Source organism: Rousettus aegyptiacus, unplaced genomic scaffold (assembly GCF_014176215.1).
Source record: "Rousettus aegyptiacus isolate mRouAeg1 unplaced genomic scaffold, mRouAeg1.p scaffold_m13_p_9, whole genome shotgun sequence".
Taxonomy (NCBI): Eukaryota; Metazoa; Chordata; class Mammalia; order Chiroptera; family Pteropodidae; genus Rousettus; species Rousettus aegyptiacus.
Window position 1 is genome coordinate 39,567,265 of NW_023416312.1, and position 16,793 is coordinate 39,584,057.

Sequence of the window (16,793 nt, forward strand, 5' to 3'; positions counted from 1 at the left end):
GAAGACGTTAGTCCATTAACAATAATAATGGCAAAAGGACTCAGAAAAGTTCTCTGAAAAAAACGTTCATGTCAGAAATGCATGCCATGGGAGCAATAAAATTAAGCTACAAAAGAACACCACCAAAATGAGTCTGCACTCATTTTGGTGGTGTTCTTTTGTAGCAAAAGTGTGAATCTTGAGATCTATTAACTGCTGGCTCATAACACTGGTTATAAGTCTGATCTAGAACTAGATTACCTAAACCAGATGAGAAATTCAAATTAAAACCACTCTAAATTCTAGACATAAATGTTTTTTTAAATCTAAGAATATTTTATTCTAACTCACAATTCTTTACAATAAATATGAAGGACAAAACAAGTATTCTATACTTTTAACCATAATTTTTGGTCAGCAAGGATATCTTGTGAAAAACACATAGAATGTGAGTCAAAATAATAAAATCAGGTAATAAGTTACTATATCAAATTTTATTTTAACTGATTTGTAGTTCCAGAGGTCCTTAAAAGAGTGACCACTTACCCTATACAAAAAGGACTACGATGTGAAATAGTATTTCTATAAATGGGGTAACAAAAAAGGGGGAAATGGGAACAGATAAAAAAGATAAAATATAGACTAAGGTGAAATAATAACCAGAATTATAAATAATAAAAAAAAACACTTGAATTGCTATAAATATATTAAATGAACAGAAACAACGTAAAAATAACGAAAAGCTATTACAATGGATTATAATAGAAAATTTCAATTTATTTTCTGAATAACCTTATGTTCCCTCTTTAGTATCACTACACACATATTAAAAAGAGAGAAATTACAAGTCATTCTCTGGGTTCGCATCAATTGTCCTCCGCCTCAGCACACTCTATTGTGATATGGATTCAATACAGTTCTCTCATCTCCACCTTCCTAAAATGTTCACGCATAGCATTTCTTTGAAATGTCCTATCTAGACATATTGTTTTACAGTATCTCCTGAAGTCACAAATCTAGTGCTCTTAAAGCAATCATTAAGACTTCTGACACTTTTTACATATTTCAAATTCTTTATTTATATTTGCACACTCACAATGGCACATCTCTTGACTGTGGTTTACCATTCACATTTATAAAGCATTCCACTTGAGAGGGAGGAAAATAAATGGTGTAGATGTTAGAGGCTCTGTTCATCCTTCTGGCGACCAAACTGAAGTTGAGATAGAAACGAGGAGCAAATGGCAATGGAACATCACCTGAGATCTAGATGAACAAGCCATACAACTAGGGAGATATCTAAGAAATCAACCCTGCAATGGCAGAAGGTAGGAGCGAGGACCTAAGGTTGCCCAGTCCCAAGCAGCTGAATAGGACAGAGGCTGTGTCATTAGTAGCCGGCAGCTGCAGAAGCCTCTTAAATGAGCCGTGTCTGCAACTTTAGTTGTAACGAACCTGCTCACTCTGAGCACCAGTGCCAGTTCAGCTGTGCAGGGACTTACAGGGGAACACTGAATTGTCGGAGTAAGGGCCAAGGTGAGACTCGCTCTATACAGAAGTGCTGGTGGTTTATCAATTGTTCCTCTGTTGAGCCCTACTCCCTCCCAGTGTGCGGACACAGCCCTACCATAGAGGAGACGTCATCAAACTGGATAACAGAGGTTACTCCAACCAAAGGATTCTCTGGGACTCTGCTCCCCTAACTCACAGCCCCATCCAAGCCACATCCAGTATGTCCTCCCTTTGTCTGTTGCCCCTTGCTGAGCAGCACCTAGACTCACACTGGAGGCAGCTGGCCTCGGTTTCTGGTGTGGCCTTTTGAGGTAACTATAAGCATAGCATCTGTGGATTGCTCGCTGAATCTTAACAGGTGGCCCCAGAGGGGTAGAGGCTGGGGCAAAACTTGGCCTGCAGCTGAAACCCTCTCAGGACTGTGCCATTGGACACCTACCACACAAAGCCACACTAATAAGACCGGAGACTTAAGAACTTTGCTTAGTACACAGAAAAAGACAAGAAAGGCAGCCAAAATGGAAAGACAAAGAAGAGGAAACCATATGAAAGAATAGACAGAGATCCAGAAATAATGGAGTCAAGCAATCTAACAGATACAGAGTTCAAAACACTAGTTATAAAGATACTCAATGAACTTAGGGCAAGTGTAGATGAATTCAGTGAGAACTTCAACAAAGAGATAAAAAGTGCCATTTTCTCTGAGCTGTTGCAGCCCTCTACTGGTCTCTGGAAGTTGTACAATTATTAACCCTATAAAGCTAGAAAGAGGTCAGTAAACTCAGCAATTCATTTTATAACCTTAGAACCTTAAAAGCCATTTAAGTCAACCGTCGCAATTGCAGATGAATATTTTATCTATCCACCTTAACAATTCTGGAAATACATACAGATATTAGATGTGTAGTTATACATATATATGTAAAATACCCAGGGCAAATAAATCATTGTAAACACACACACAAAAAATAAATAAAGCATTCCATGTGAAATGTAAGGTATGCTTTCACAGTAGACTAAGATGGACCTATGTAGATCATGGTTAGAGACTATACTAAACAAAAGAAAGGCAAATGGCAAAGTGGCGAAGCTAGTAAACTACAGCATAATTGCAGATATTAACTCACACTCGATTAGGTTATTTTGAAGTGGTGTTCCTGTTAAAATAATTCTCCTCCTTGATCGTATAGAATTCATAGCTTTTGAAACAGCAGATGCTTCATTTTTTAGAATATGGCCTTCATCACAAACAACAAAGTCAGGACCTATAAAAATACATAGAAAAATGACATTTAACTAATATATAACAAATCTAAAACTGTAATCCATTCAAAGATATTAAATTTATCATTTTACAGTGCTGAAGGCATGGGAAGATAAAACAATGATCTTATAAGAACAGTCACATTTTATCTGTTGTTGTATTGGGTTAATGTTGCCCAAACTAGTATTAATTATATCCAAACAGTAGAGTGTTAAAAGTACTACTATAGATGGTACTCAAAAACAGGCAAGAATAAAAATAATGACAAGGGTGAAAAGATGCCCTCAAAAGATGAAGTATTTGAAAAAACAAATATCTTTTATAAATGAAAAATGGTATCTAAAGAAGTATTTCAGCGCTTGTGTAACAAGTTAAAACTATCCCCTAAGACTAAGAGCAATTTATTTATACACATACACACACACACACACAGACACACACGCACAAAAAAAGAAATTTCAAAAATCAATTTTAAGAAATACATAAATCACAATAAAGGAGTGATGTCAGAAGCAGAGGAGAAGTAACATCAAAAGCACGGCGAGGAGAGGGAGCTCCCCAGATCTCTCCCCTTAAAATAACAAGCTGAATATCTACAACTCAACGAATAACACCCAACTGACACACAAACAAGTCTGGGAGGTCTGTGCATCAGAGCACTGGAAAGGTGAAATCACAAGAGGCTGGGGTGGGGGAGTGGGGTGTAGACTGAGAAACAAAGGACCTGCCATATGTAACTGAAGCTACGTGAAAGGGGGATAGGGAGATTTCATGGCAGGTTCCCAGAACAGTACCGCCTGAGTGATCAAGGTGTTTAATGAAGCTGAGCCTAAGGATCAGGACAGAACGCAGAGCAGAGACTGAGTGCGCCCCGGCAACAGCTGTGTCTTAGTGGCCCACTGCCAAATGGAAACTGAGAGAGACACAGGAGCCTGGCCGTGCGCCTACCAACCAACCCAGAGAGCACTCTTCCCCCGCCCCATATCCTCTAAGAGCTAACACCACTGAAATCCAGGGAAATATGCACAACCAGTACTGAAACATACATGACAGCTGGTACCAGACACAGGCATGATGATACTGAAGCAAGACAGCTGAAACCTGGAGGACAGCACTACGGTAAAGAAAGTGGCCACACACACCCAGACCTCTCCCAATTAACCCCACCCCCTCCCAGTCAGGCCGAGTCAGAATGAAGCAGCAAAACATTGCATCTGACTACTGGGACAGCAAAATGACTTAGGGCCTCTTCAGAGTCTCAGACACCCATTGCCCATCGTACCTATTCATGGGGATGAAGCCCTAGGAGAGAGACGACCTAATTGGGAAGAAAGCATATGGCTTACCAGAGAAAAAGGAGCTTTTTTAATCTCAAAGCAGAGACTCAAGAGGCGTGGACGCCACCTAATGGAAATCAAAATAAAAACCCCTTCACATCAACCTGCTGAAAAGATTACTATGTAATAAATTCTTTTTAAAACAAAAACAAAAACAGAGTACACACTCACTAATGCCAAGGAAGAGAAACAGTCCATCAAACACCATGAAAAAACAAGGTGAAAAGGCACATCAAAAAGTGAAAAATTTCTAGAAGATAAGCTTAAAGATATAGAAAATGTGATTTAAATGACAGAATTCAAGATCGTACTTCTGAGAAAACTTAATGACATGCAAAAAAAAAAATTAACCATCAATTCCATGAAATTAGAAACAAAATAATCAAACAAAATGAATATTTTAACAAGGAGACACTGAAACCCTAAAAAATGACCAAATAGAACTCTGAAGATGAACTCATTAAAAGATGAAGATTGAAATAGTAAGCTTAAAAATAGAGTTGACCAGATAGAGGAAAGAATTAGTGATACTGAAGACAGAAACCTGGAAATGACACAGATGGAAGAAGAAAGAGACTTGAGAGTGAAAAAAAAAAATGGAAAGTACTATTTGACACCATCAGGAAAAGCAACAAAAGAATAATGGGTATACCCGAGGGAGAAGAGAAAGAGGTCAACAGAGAGCCTATTCAAATACTCGACGAGTAGTTCACAATCTATGGAAAGAGCTGCATCTTCAAATCCAAGAAGCAAAGAGAACATCCAATTATCTCAACTCGAAAAGGCCTTCTCCAAGACACGTTACATTAAAATTGTCAAAGATTAATGACAAAGACTTCTCAAGGCAGCCAGGAAAAGAAAATAGTAACTTATAAAGGAAAACCCATTAGACATCTCAGCACAAACCTTACAACCAAGGAAGGAGTGAAACGAAATATTCAAACTATTGAGAGAAAGAAATTACCAACCAAAAATAATATATCCAGCAAAGCTCTCCTTTCGATATGAAGGAGAAATAAAGACCTTTGCAGACATACAAAAGCTGAGGGAATTTTCCACCACAAGGTGTTCATTATAGAAAATACTGATGGGGGTCATTCAACGTGTAACAGAAGGACAAAAAATACGTAACTATGAGTAAGATGACTAACAGAAGACAGAAGGAGAAAGGTGGAACCCTTACTAAAAACAGGATATTAAAAAGCTTAAAAATTACATAACGGTTAAAGGTAAAAAAAAAAATACACTGTAAAAAGAGAAGATAACAGCTACTACAACTTAGAAATGAAAAGTTCACCATATGTAACTTTAAGATAACAAAAACAAAAAAAATCAGAAAAATCCCAATTCACAAAGGGGCAGAAATTCACAGAGATAATGGATTACTCTGTATGTATGTATGTATGTATGTATGTATGTGTGTGTGTGTGTATTACATAGAGGTAGATACAGATATATAGATATATAACTATCCCTTATATAAATTTAAAGGTAACCACACTCCACAAATCTAGAACTGAGACACATAGCATAAAACATGGAGGAAAAGAGGGAAAATTCACAAAACACTACCAATTCATTTTTATTTTTATTTCTTAACACCGCCAATTTAAAATGACAGACAGAAATACAAGGGTAAAGAACACTGGAGATACTGAGCTACCAGAAAACAAAAGACAAAATGGCTATAGGAAAACCTATATTTCAATGATCATCCTAAATGTAACTGCACTGAACTCAACAATAAGAAGGCACAGAATAGCATATTGGAACAAAAAACAAAACCCACCCATATGCTGCCTTCAAGAGACACATCTCATTGCAAGGGAAAATATAGACTCAAAGTAAAAAGTTGGAAAACGATACTCCATGCTAATGGCATCCAGAGAAAAGTGGGTATAGCTATACGTATATCTGAAAAAAACTAGATTTCGAGATAAAAAGGTAAAGAGAGGGAATGATGGACACTTCATAATAATAAAGGGATTCAAACATCAAAAGACCTCACACTTATCAATCAATATTTACGCTCCCAATCTGAAACATCTACTAAGAAAATTAAAGGGAGAAACTGACAAAAACACAGTCATAGTAAGGGGGCTAAATACTCAACATCAGAGAAAGATAGATCATCCAAACACAAAATCAATAAGGAAATAACCTCCTTAAAAGACACATTAGACGAATTGGACATAATTGATATTTACAGAGCCTTTCATCCCCAAGCAGCAGCCTATACAGTCTTCTCTAGTGAACATAAAACATTCTCAAGGATAGAATAGATGCTGGGACACAAAACTAGCCTCGAAAAATTTAAGATGACTGAAATCATACCAAGCACAGTCTCTGATCATAATGCTTTGAAACTGGAGATCAACAGTAAAATGAAAGCAGGAAGAACTACAAATATGTGGAGATAGAACAACATGCTCCTGAAGTACCACCATGTCTTAGAAAAAATAAAAGGAAACATCAGGAGATACATAGAAACAATGAGAATGAAAATACAACACATCAAAACACTGGGACACAGCAGAAGAGGAAATGAGAGAAAAGTTCATAGCATTACAGGCCTATCTCAAGAAATAGGAAGTGATTCCAAATAAACCACCTAGCATTACATCTTAAAAAACTAGAAAAAGAACAAATGAAGCCCAAAGTGAGCAGAAGGAGGAAATAATTAAAAGTAGAGCAGAATTAAATAAAATAGAGAACAAAAAGAAAATTGAAAAAATAAATGCAACAAAGAGATGATTCTTTGAGAAGGTCGATAAAATTGACAAAGCCCTGGCTAGACTCACTAAAGAAAGAAGAATTAATTACTACAGATACCACCGAAAAACAAAGGATCATACAAGAATACTATGAAAAATTATGATATCAAATTTTATAACCTAGAAGAAATGGACAAGTTTTTAGAAATATACCACCTTTCCAGACAGAATCACGAAAAACTGGAACATCTAAATAGATCAATCAATAGTATGGAAATTAAAACAATCATCAAAAACCTCCCAAAAAGTAAACATCCAGGACCAGATGGCTTCATGACTGAATTCTACCAAATACTCAATGAAAATTTAATAGCTATTCTTCTCAAACTTTTAATTATTTAAAAGAGGCAATATTTCCTAACTCATTTTGTAAGGCCAACATTACCCAAATAACAAAACCTGGTACAAATAACACAAAAAAAGAAAACAACAGACCAGTATCTTTCATGAACACAGGTGCAAAAATCCTAAATAAGATACTAGCGAACCGAGTACAGCAACATATTAAAAAAGATTATACATCATGATCAAGAGGTCTTCATCCCAGAGTCACAGGGATGGTTCAACATACGCAAATTGATTAACGTGATACACTCACTACGTAAACAAATTAAAAAATAAGAATCATGTGATCATATCACTAAATGCAGAAAAAGCCTTCAACAAAATACAGCCTCCGTTTATGATCAAAACACTTAACAAAATCGGTATAGAAGGAAAGTATCTTAACATATATGACAAACTCTCAACCAATATTATACTTAATGGTGAAAAACTAAAAGCATTCCCTCTTGCAGTGGTCCTCAACTCCTGGGCTGTGGACTGCTACTGGTCCATGGCCTGTTAAGAACGGGGCTGTGCAGCAGGAGGAGAGCCATGGGCAAATGAGCAAAGAAGCTTCATCTGTATTTGCGGCCATTCCCCAGAGCTAACATCATCACCTCAGCTCCAACTCAGATAATCAAACATTACATTATCATAAGAGCACCAGTTTCTGGTGCCAAAAAGTTTGGAGACCGCTACTCTAAGATGAGGAATGAAACAAGGTTGGCTACTATAACCGCTATTAAAAGAATTTGAAGATGACACAAAGAAATGGAAAGATATTCTACGTTCGTCATTGGAAGAATCAACATAGTTAAAATGATCTTATGACCTAAACATTGTACTGATTTAATGCAATCCTCATCAAAATCTCAATGGCATTTTTTTGGAAAAAAAAAAAATAGTACAAAAATCATCGGATTTGTATGGAAGCACAAAAGACTCCGAACTGCCAAAACAATCCAGAGAAACAAGAAGGCCAGAGGTATCACTCTAATTTCGAATTACTCTACAAAGCAACAATAATCAAAACAGCATGGTATTGGCAGAAAAACAGGCACACAGGCCAGTGAAATAGAACTGGGAGTCCAGAAGGAAACCCCTTCAAATATGGGCAAATAATATTTTAAAAAGGAGCCAAAAATATACGATGAAAAAAGGAAAGCTTCTTCAATAAATGGTGCTGGGAAAACTGGAAAGCCACCTTCAAAAGAATAAAACTAGACTACTGCCTATCACAACACACTAAAATTAACTCAAAATGGATTAAGGACCTGAATAGAAGACCTGAAACAATAAAATGCATAGAAGAAAACATAAGAACTAAACTCATGGACCCTGGACTTAGAGAGCATTTTATGAATTTGACCACAAAGGCAAGAAAAGTAAAAGTAAAAATAAAAGAATGGGATAATAGCAAACTAAAAAGCTTCTATACAGAAAAAGAAACCATCAACAAAACAAAGAGGCAACCATTTGAATTGGAGAATATATTTGCAAAAAATGCTTCCAATAAGGGACCAATCTCTAAAATATAAAAAGAACTCATACAACTCAACAATAAAAAAAAAAAACAATTATAAAATGGGCACAGGACCTGAACAAGAAGAGATACAAATGTTCGACAGACATATGAAAAGATGCTCAACTTCAGTTGTTATTATAGAAATGCAAATTGACACTATAATAATATCGTCTCACTCCTATTAAGACTATTATTAAAAGAACAAGTACTAACAAATGTTGGAAAGGAAGTGGTAAAAAAGGAACCCTCATACACTGCTAGTGGGAATGCAAGATCAGCATTAAGGAAAATACCTTAATATAATAAAAGCTACATATGACAAACCCCCGGTCAACATTATATTTAATGGTGAAAAACTAAAAACCTTCCCTCTAAGATCAGGAACAAGGCAAGCCTGTCCACTATTGCCGTTATTCAATATAACATTGGAGGTCCTAGTGAGTGCAATCAGACAAGAGAAAGATATAAGAGGCATCCAAATAGGAAACGAGGAAGTCAAATGTCACTCTTTGTGGAAGACATGATTCTCTCTATAGAAAACCCCAAAGACTCCCCAAGAATACTACTAGAAACAGTAAGTAAATAGAGTAAAGTCTCTGGATACAAAATCAACATTCAAAAATCCAAAGCTTTCCTATATTCTAATAATGAAGTATCAGAAAAAGAAGTGGAAAAATAATTCCTTTTGCAATTGCAACAAATAGTATAAAATACCAAGGAATAAATTTAACAAAACAAGTGAAGGACCTATATAACGAAAACTATAAGATACAAAGAAAAGGAAAGATATTCCATGTTCTTGGACTGGAAGAATCAACATAGTTAAAATAACCATATTACTTAGAGCATTATACAGATTTAATGCAATCCCCATCAAAATCTCATTGGCATTTTTTAAAGGTGTACAACAATAAGTCATCAGATTCGAATGGAAACATAAAAGACCCCGAATTGCCAAAGTCATCCTGAAAATAAGAACGAGGCTGGAGGCAACACTCTGTCTGACTTCAAGTTACACTACAAAGTGACAGTAATAAAAACGACATGGTATTGGCAGACACACGAACCAGTGGAACAGAATTGAAAGTTCTGAAGTAAACCCATATTGACATGGGCAAATGATTTTAGACAAAAAAGCCAAAAACGTACAGTGGACAATGGAAAGCCTCATCAATAAATGGTGCTGAAAAAACTGGACAGCCATCTGCAGAAGAATGAAACTAGACTGTTGTCTATCACCACATATCAAAATTAACTTAAAATGGATTAAGGGCCTAAATATAAGACCTGAAACAATAAGATGCATAGAAGAAAACATAGGAACGAAACTGACGGACCTTGGAATTAAAAAAGATTTTATGAATTTGACCTCAAAAGGGAAGTAAAAGCAAAAACAAATGAATGGGACTACATCAAACTAAAAAGCTTCTGCTCAGCAAAGGAAATCATCAACAAGGTAAAGAAACAACCATCCGAATGGGAAAATATATCTGCAAGCAACAGCTCTGATAAGGGCCTAATATCCAAAATATACAAAGAACTCATACGACTCAATAACAACAACAAAAAACAAATGATCCAATCAAAAAATGGGCAGAGGACCTGAACAGACACTTCTCCCTAGAGGACATACAAATGGCCAACAAATATTTGAAAAGATGCTCAACATTGCTCGCTACTAGGGAAATGCAAATAAATATCGCAATGAGATACCATCTCATACCTGTTAGAATAGCTATAATCAACAGAACAAATAGTAACAAATGCTGGAGAGGATGCAGAGAAAAAAAAAACAAACCCTTACACACTGCTGGTAGGACTGCAATTGGTACAGCCACAATGGAAAACAGTATGGAGGTTCCTCAAAAAACTAATAATTGATCTAACATATGATCCAGGAATCCTTCTACTGGGTATTTACCTCAAAGACTTGAAAACCCATATCTGAAAAGATATTTGCACACCGATATTCGTAGCAGCATTATTCACAGTGCCCAGGACATGGAAGCAACCAAACTGTCCTATGACAGATGATTGGATAAAGAACCTGTGGCACATATATACAATGGACTATTACTCAGCCATAAGAAGAGATGAAATACTGCCATTTGTAATAACATGGATGGACTTCAAGATAATCATCCTAAGTGAAATAAGCCAGATAGACAAAGTTGAAAATCACATGATATCACTTATATGTGGGATATAAACTAAGCCTAAAAGCAACAAATGAGCAGGACAAACAAACAGAGACTCATGGACATGGACTATAGGCTGGTGGTTACCAGAGGACTACAGAATAGTGGTTACTAGTGGGGTGAGGGAGGAGAAGGGAGGTAGAAGTGGTAAAGGGGGTCAAATATAGGGTTTAGGGTGACGGCGAAGTAGGTAAAGGGGATCAAATATATGGTAGCTGAAGGAAACTGGACTTTGAATGGTAAACACACAATAGAATATACAGATGTCAAATGATAATGTACACCTGAAAATTATATAATTGTATTAACCAATGTCACACCAATAAACTTTAATTAAAAAGAAATGGTAACAACTACATTCCTAAAAAAAAAAAATAGTGATTTCAACAATAGCAGTTGTCCAAATAGTCCCTGTCTCTTAGGCATTAGAAAAAATTCATCTTCTTCATGATTTCCAAGTAATTGCTTCAGTATGACTGATTAAATAATATAATTATTATTTGGTATTTAGATGGGATTAAATAGTAAAACATAATTTTTAAATTACTAATATACTTTCTAAAAATTAAAGTCTATAGATAGCTTTGTATCAAAAGGCTACATATTGCTTATTTTGAATCCTAAAATATTTTTTAAAGAGAAAAAAATACCTTTCACACAAGTGGATTTAAATGATTTCCACCAGTGTTCATGAGAGTGTGGAAAAACAGGTATTCTCAATACACTCTTTGTGGGAGTCTAAATCAGTCTAAATCTGTTAAAATGTAAATTGTATGCATTCTTTAATCTGTATTTTAATTTCTGAGAATTTATCTAAAAAATATATTTCCACAAGTACTCAAAGATACATAAAATATCCTCTGAAGCATTGTTACAATAGAAAATTAGAAATGATAAAAAAGCTTGTCAAAGAGGGCTAATAAAATTATGGTATAATGCAATGTTACAGAACTAAAATTAATGATGTAGATATCTATGTACTAACCTTGAAAGATAAGTCAAATGTTACTAAACAAAAAGGAACAAGTTGCAGAATCTATATTATGACACCATTTGTATTTAAACAACTGCTTCTAAAAGGGTGATTTTATTCCACTATATACACATATATAGTGAAATAAAGGATTAACCCTTCCCAAAGAAAGATTTGGTCTTTGCCTCCAGCTCCTGGGAAGTAACCTCTATACCCTTGGGATGTCTTACTGATAAGAATTTTCTTATTTACTTGGATGGCTTGGACACACCAGTAAGTCTATACTAACAATATGATTTATGAGACAGGGGGTGGGGTTTGTACCTTTGGGTGATGTGATATCTTCTCAACTTCTAGAGGGGCTTGAGACTAAAATCACCCACATGGATGGTCAACCATGCCTATATGATTAAGCCTAAACTCAAGACACCAAGGCTCAGATGAGTGCGACTTGTTGGCAATGTTCCATGCATACTGTCATACATCATTGCTGGAAGTTAAGTGCTGTCTATATGATTCTACTGACATATCAGGCTTGGACCTCCCCTGGGCCCTACCCTAAGTGCCTTTTCTTATTGATTTTAATATGTTTTCTTTTATTGTAATAAACCAAAATCATGAGTATAACAGCTGTTCTGAGTTTTGTGAGTCTTAGTGAATTACTGAACCTAAGGGTGGCCTTGGGATCCTCCAAACATTGCAATATAAGATATATGCCAGAAAAAAAATCTGATTAAAAAATGAGCAGAGGATCTGAATAGACAGTTTTACAAAGAAGGCATACAAATGGCCAACAGGTACACACAAAGGTCCTCCAGATCACTAATTATTGGGAAAATGCAAATGAAACTCACCGTGACATAACACTTGACACCTCTTAGAATGGCTATTATCTAAAAGACAAGCGATAGCTAGTGTTGATGAAGATGTAGAGAGAAGGGAACCCTTGAACACTGTTGGTAAAAATGTGAACTTGTGCAGCCGCTATGGAAAACAGTATGGAGGTTCCCCAGAAATTAAAAATAGAATTACCATATGATCCAGTAATTCCATTGCTGGGTATATACCCAAAGGAAATGAAATCATTATCTCAAAGAGATACCTGTACTCTATATTCATTGCAACATTATTTACGACAGCCAAGACATGGAAACAACCTATTGACAAATGAATGAATAAAGAAAATGTGGGGTATATATACAATGGAATATTATTCAGCCACAGAAAGGAAAAAAAATTCCTGTCATTTGTCACAACATGGATGTACTGTGAGAGCATTACGCCAAGTGAAATAAGTGAGACCAAGAAAAATACTGTATGGTCACACGTGAAATTTCAAAAAACACACACAAACTCATAGATACAAACAGACTAGTGGTTGCCAGAGGGTTAGTGAGGTGGAAGGGGGGCGTAACGGCTGAAGGTAGTAAAAAGGTACAATTTTCCAGTTGTAAGATAAATAAGTCCTAGGGATATAATGTACAGCATGGTAACTATAGCCAACAATACTGTATTATATATTTGAAAGTTGCTATGAAAGTAAATCTTAATAGTTCTCATCACAAGAAAAAAACTGTGCGTGGTGATGTATATTAACAACTTACTCTAATGATCATTTTGCAACACATATATCAAATCCTTGTGCTGTGCAACTGAAACTAATATAATAGTGTTGTTTGTCAATTACATCTAAATAAAAAATAATAAAAATACATGCTTGCATAAGCATAAAAAATTTCTAGAAGGATATACATGAAACAGCAGCAGGACAGGGAGGAAGGGAACTATTATTTTTCAATATATACCTTTTTCTTCTGCTTGTATTTTGCTTAAGAACATACACTGCTTTTACGACTTAACTTAAAAAAAACTATTTATTAACATGTCAATGGAATGAGAGGGAGCCTTTATCCTTAGTAAGGAAATCTGAGAGAACAGAAGTAGGAAGAAAGAATAAAGGTTATATACTCATTTATAACCCTGAGGCAATAAAAAGTTAATGTCATTTATACTTTGTTTACTAAGATAGAATTGTATATAACATTGCCTAATATTTAAGAAATTTGTAAATCTTTAATGTTTAAAAGGAATTATTTTAATTAAAACATTGGAAATATATTTTATATTTAATTTATTTAACTATATTGAATTAAATCTTGGAAATATATTTTCTGGAAAACCTCATTCCAATGATACAAATGAAGAGGTAGGGTTTGAAAATAGCTTTACTTAGAAATCATTTTAGAGAAAGTACAGGGAGAATACAGCAATGAGGCTCTGCAGAGTAGAAGAAAGGGGATTAGAGAGAGACATGGAGAAAAGTTCTATTTAAAAATTCAAGCCTGGATGAAATGGTACACTATGGAAATTTGTCATTACTTTATATAATTACACAGTCAGATTTATCTTATTTAAATCTAACAGTAGTTTGAATTAATATTGTGTTTGTGTGTGTGTATGTATAAAAGAATAAAGTACTGATACATGCTATAATATGAATAAACCTTGAAAATATTATGCTAATTAAAAGAAGGCTAATATTGTAAGATTTCATTTTACAAAATGTCTAGAAACATTTTTATAAAATGCCCAGAACAGGAAAATCCATTGAGACAGAAAGTAGATTGTTGGTTTCTAGGGGAGGGTGGGCACTTGGGAATGACTGCTAATGAGTAGAGTGCTTGTTTTCAAAGTGATGGAACTGTTGAAGGATTCAATGGAATCATTACTACATTTGCACACCACCATGAATATTCTAAACGCCACAAAATTGTACACTTTATAATGGTTAAGTCAATTTTGTTATGTGTATTTTACCACAATAACACACAAGTGTATATATTTGTGTGTATACATGGATCTGTATACATGTCACCTGGTTCTATCTGTTGAGAAGACCCAGAAGTAATGAGACTCCAGCAGCAATAAACACACTCAGCACCCAGATCTTGTTCTATAAACACCATTTTTCGATAAAAGAAACTACTCTTTGTTGAAATAGATGATTCTGTGGCAGGGACAATATAACATTAACCTGGAGCATCTTATAGTACCAGAAAGTAATGAAGTGCTTAAAACAAACAAATGAAAGGATGAAATATCAAAGAGATATAGGAACCACCCTGAGAAAGCTACCAATGGCCAAATTAGAACAATCTGAACAACAAAATAAACAACATAGTGTTAGTTTATAATCTGACATATAAACTAATAATAGGTCAGTCTATACTTATATAAATCAATGAGTGATTAAATAAATGGATAAGAAAGAACAAAGCTTTCTTAAAGAAAAGTTTGAAATTTTATATGTAGGTATTGCCCACTACCGGAGATGGAGCTTAATTTCTGCCCTTCCTCTACTTGGGTGAGCTAGAGTTAGTGACTGACTGCCAAAGAAGAGAGACAGGTGAAAATAATAACTTTATAGTAGAGAAATCTGACCAACACTGCATTAATCAAGTGATGAAGTAAATCACCATGATGTCATATGGATCTAATGTATCCCTAATACGATGTGACAAGAAGGGTACCTCACCTCTAAATAAACATTCTTTCAAAAACATATAACCCCAGTCTAACCACAGAAAAAACAACAAACAGACTAGTGAACATTCTATAGGATACCTGAGCAGTATTCCTCAAGATTGACAGGATAATGAAAAATAAACACTGAGAGATCATCAAAGATCAGAGAAGACTGTGGAGACATGATAGTTAAATCAAATATGGTACCCTGGATCAGATCTTGGAACAGAATGTAGACATTAATAGGAAAACAGGTGAAATTCAAATACAGTTTAGAATTTAGTTAACAACAATGCCAACGATGAATAAATTTCTTAGTTTTGGCGAATCTACCATGGCAATGTAGTAAGATGCTAGTGGGGGGAATCTAGGTGCAGGGTATACAAAAGCATTCTTTACTATCATTTAGACTTTTCTGTAAATAAGAATTATTCTCAAATAAAAAGTTTAAATGTCACTAAATGATTTACATGGAAAAATAAACATTACTCTTCATGTCAGGAGTTTTATTTCTTTTTTATTTCCTCATGAAAGAAATCAAAACATTAAGCATCTGAAACTGTTGTTTTAAATTGTTCTAAGAAAAACTTGTGAAAAATATGCTGTCATACTATTCACTAGCTTATAATTCTCTGACAATAAAAGTATCACAGGATTTTTAGATGACTATTTTAATCGTAGGAAAAAGATAAACATATTATTAGGCCTTAGATTTACAATTACATTTACTTTGGTAGATGTTAATTATATCACCATCTTAAAAAAAGAGGCAAAGGGTACAAACTTTCAGTTATAAGATGAATTAAGGTCTTAGCATCTAATGTATAATGCGGTGACTATAGTTGATAACACTGCATTGTATAACTGAAATTTGCTAAGAGCAGAACTTAAATGTCCTTGTCAAAAAAAGGTAAATATATGAGGTGATGGATGTGTAACGTGATGGAGGAATCCTTTCACAATGTATATCAAATTACGTTGCACACTTTAAGTACCTTACAATTTTTTGTCAATTACACCTCACCAAAGCTGAAAAAAATAAAAATTTTAAAATACAATAAATAAAAAGAGGCAAACCCATGTTATTTTTAAAGTGAAAATTAGAGTTTCTCAACAAACATCCAAAACTATAGTGTCTTAAAGTAATTAGATACAAGATAAAAACTGAAAGGAAAATTATAGATACAAATTAATTGAAATTAATTAGTTTTCTGGATAGTACAAGATGCTGTTTTTCCAACTGGTAAAAAAAGAGTCAAATATTTGGATTTCATGAAGATTACTGTCATAAGATTGACGATATTACAAATATTAGCCTTCATTGTGATCACCTTTTAAAAGAGAGAAAAAAGCATGTGGCAATTCTTCTAATGGCATAAAGT

At 34.8% G+C, this 16,793-nt stretch overlaps 1 protein-coding gene across 22 annotated transcripts in view; it reads right to left on the reverse strand.

The window, feature by feature from the left end:
* The window catches only part of ATRX (ATRX chromatin remodeler), a 246,852-nt gene that overhangs the window by 93,483 nt on the left and 136,576 nt on the right, over window positions 1-16,793 (reverse strand). For all 22 annotated transcript variants that reach the window (XM_036226911.1, XM_036226907.1, XM_036226906.1 and 19 more), the window contains one exon: window positions 2,619-2,756. In XM_036226911.1, the coding sequence (XP_036082804.1) occupies window positions 2,619-2,756 (138 nt within the window). The remainder of the gene's footprint in view (window positions 1-2,618; window positions 2,757-16,793) is intronic.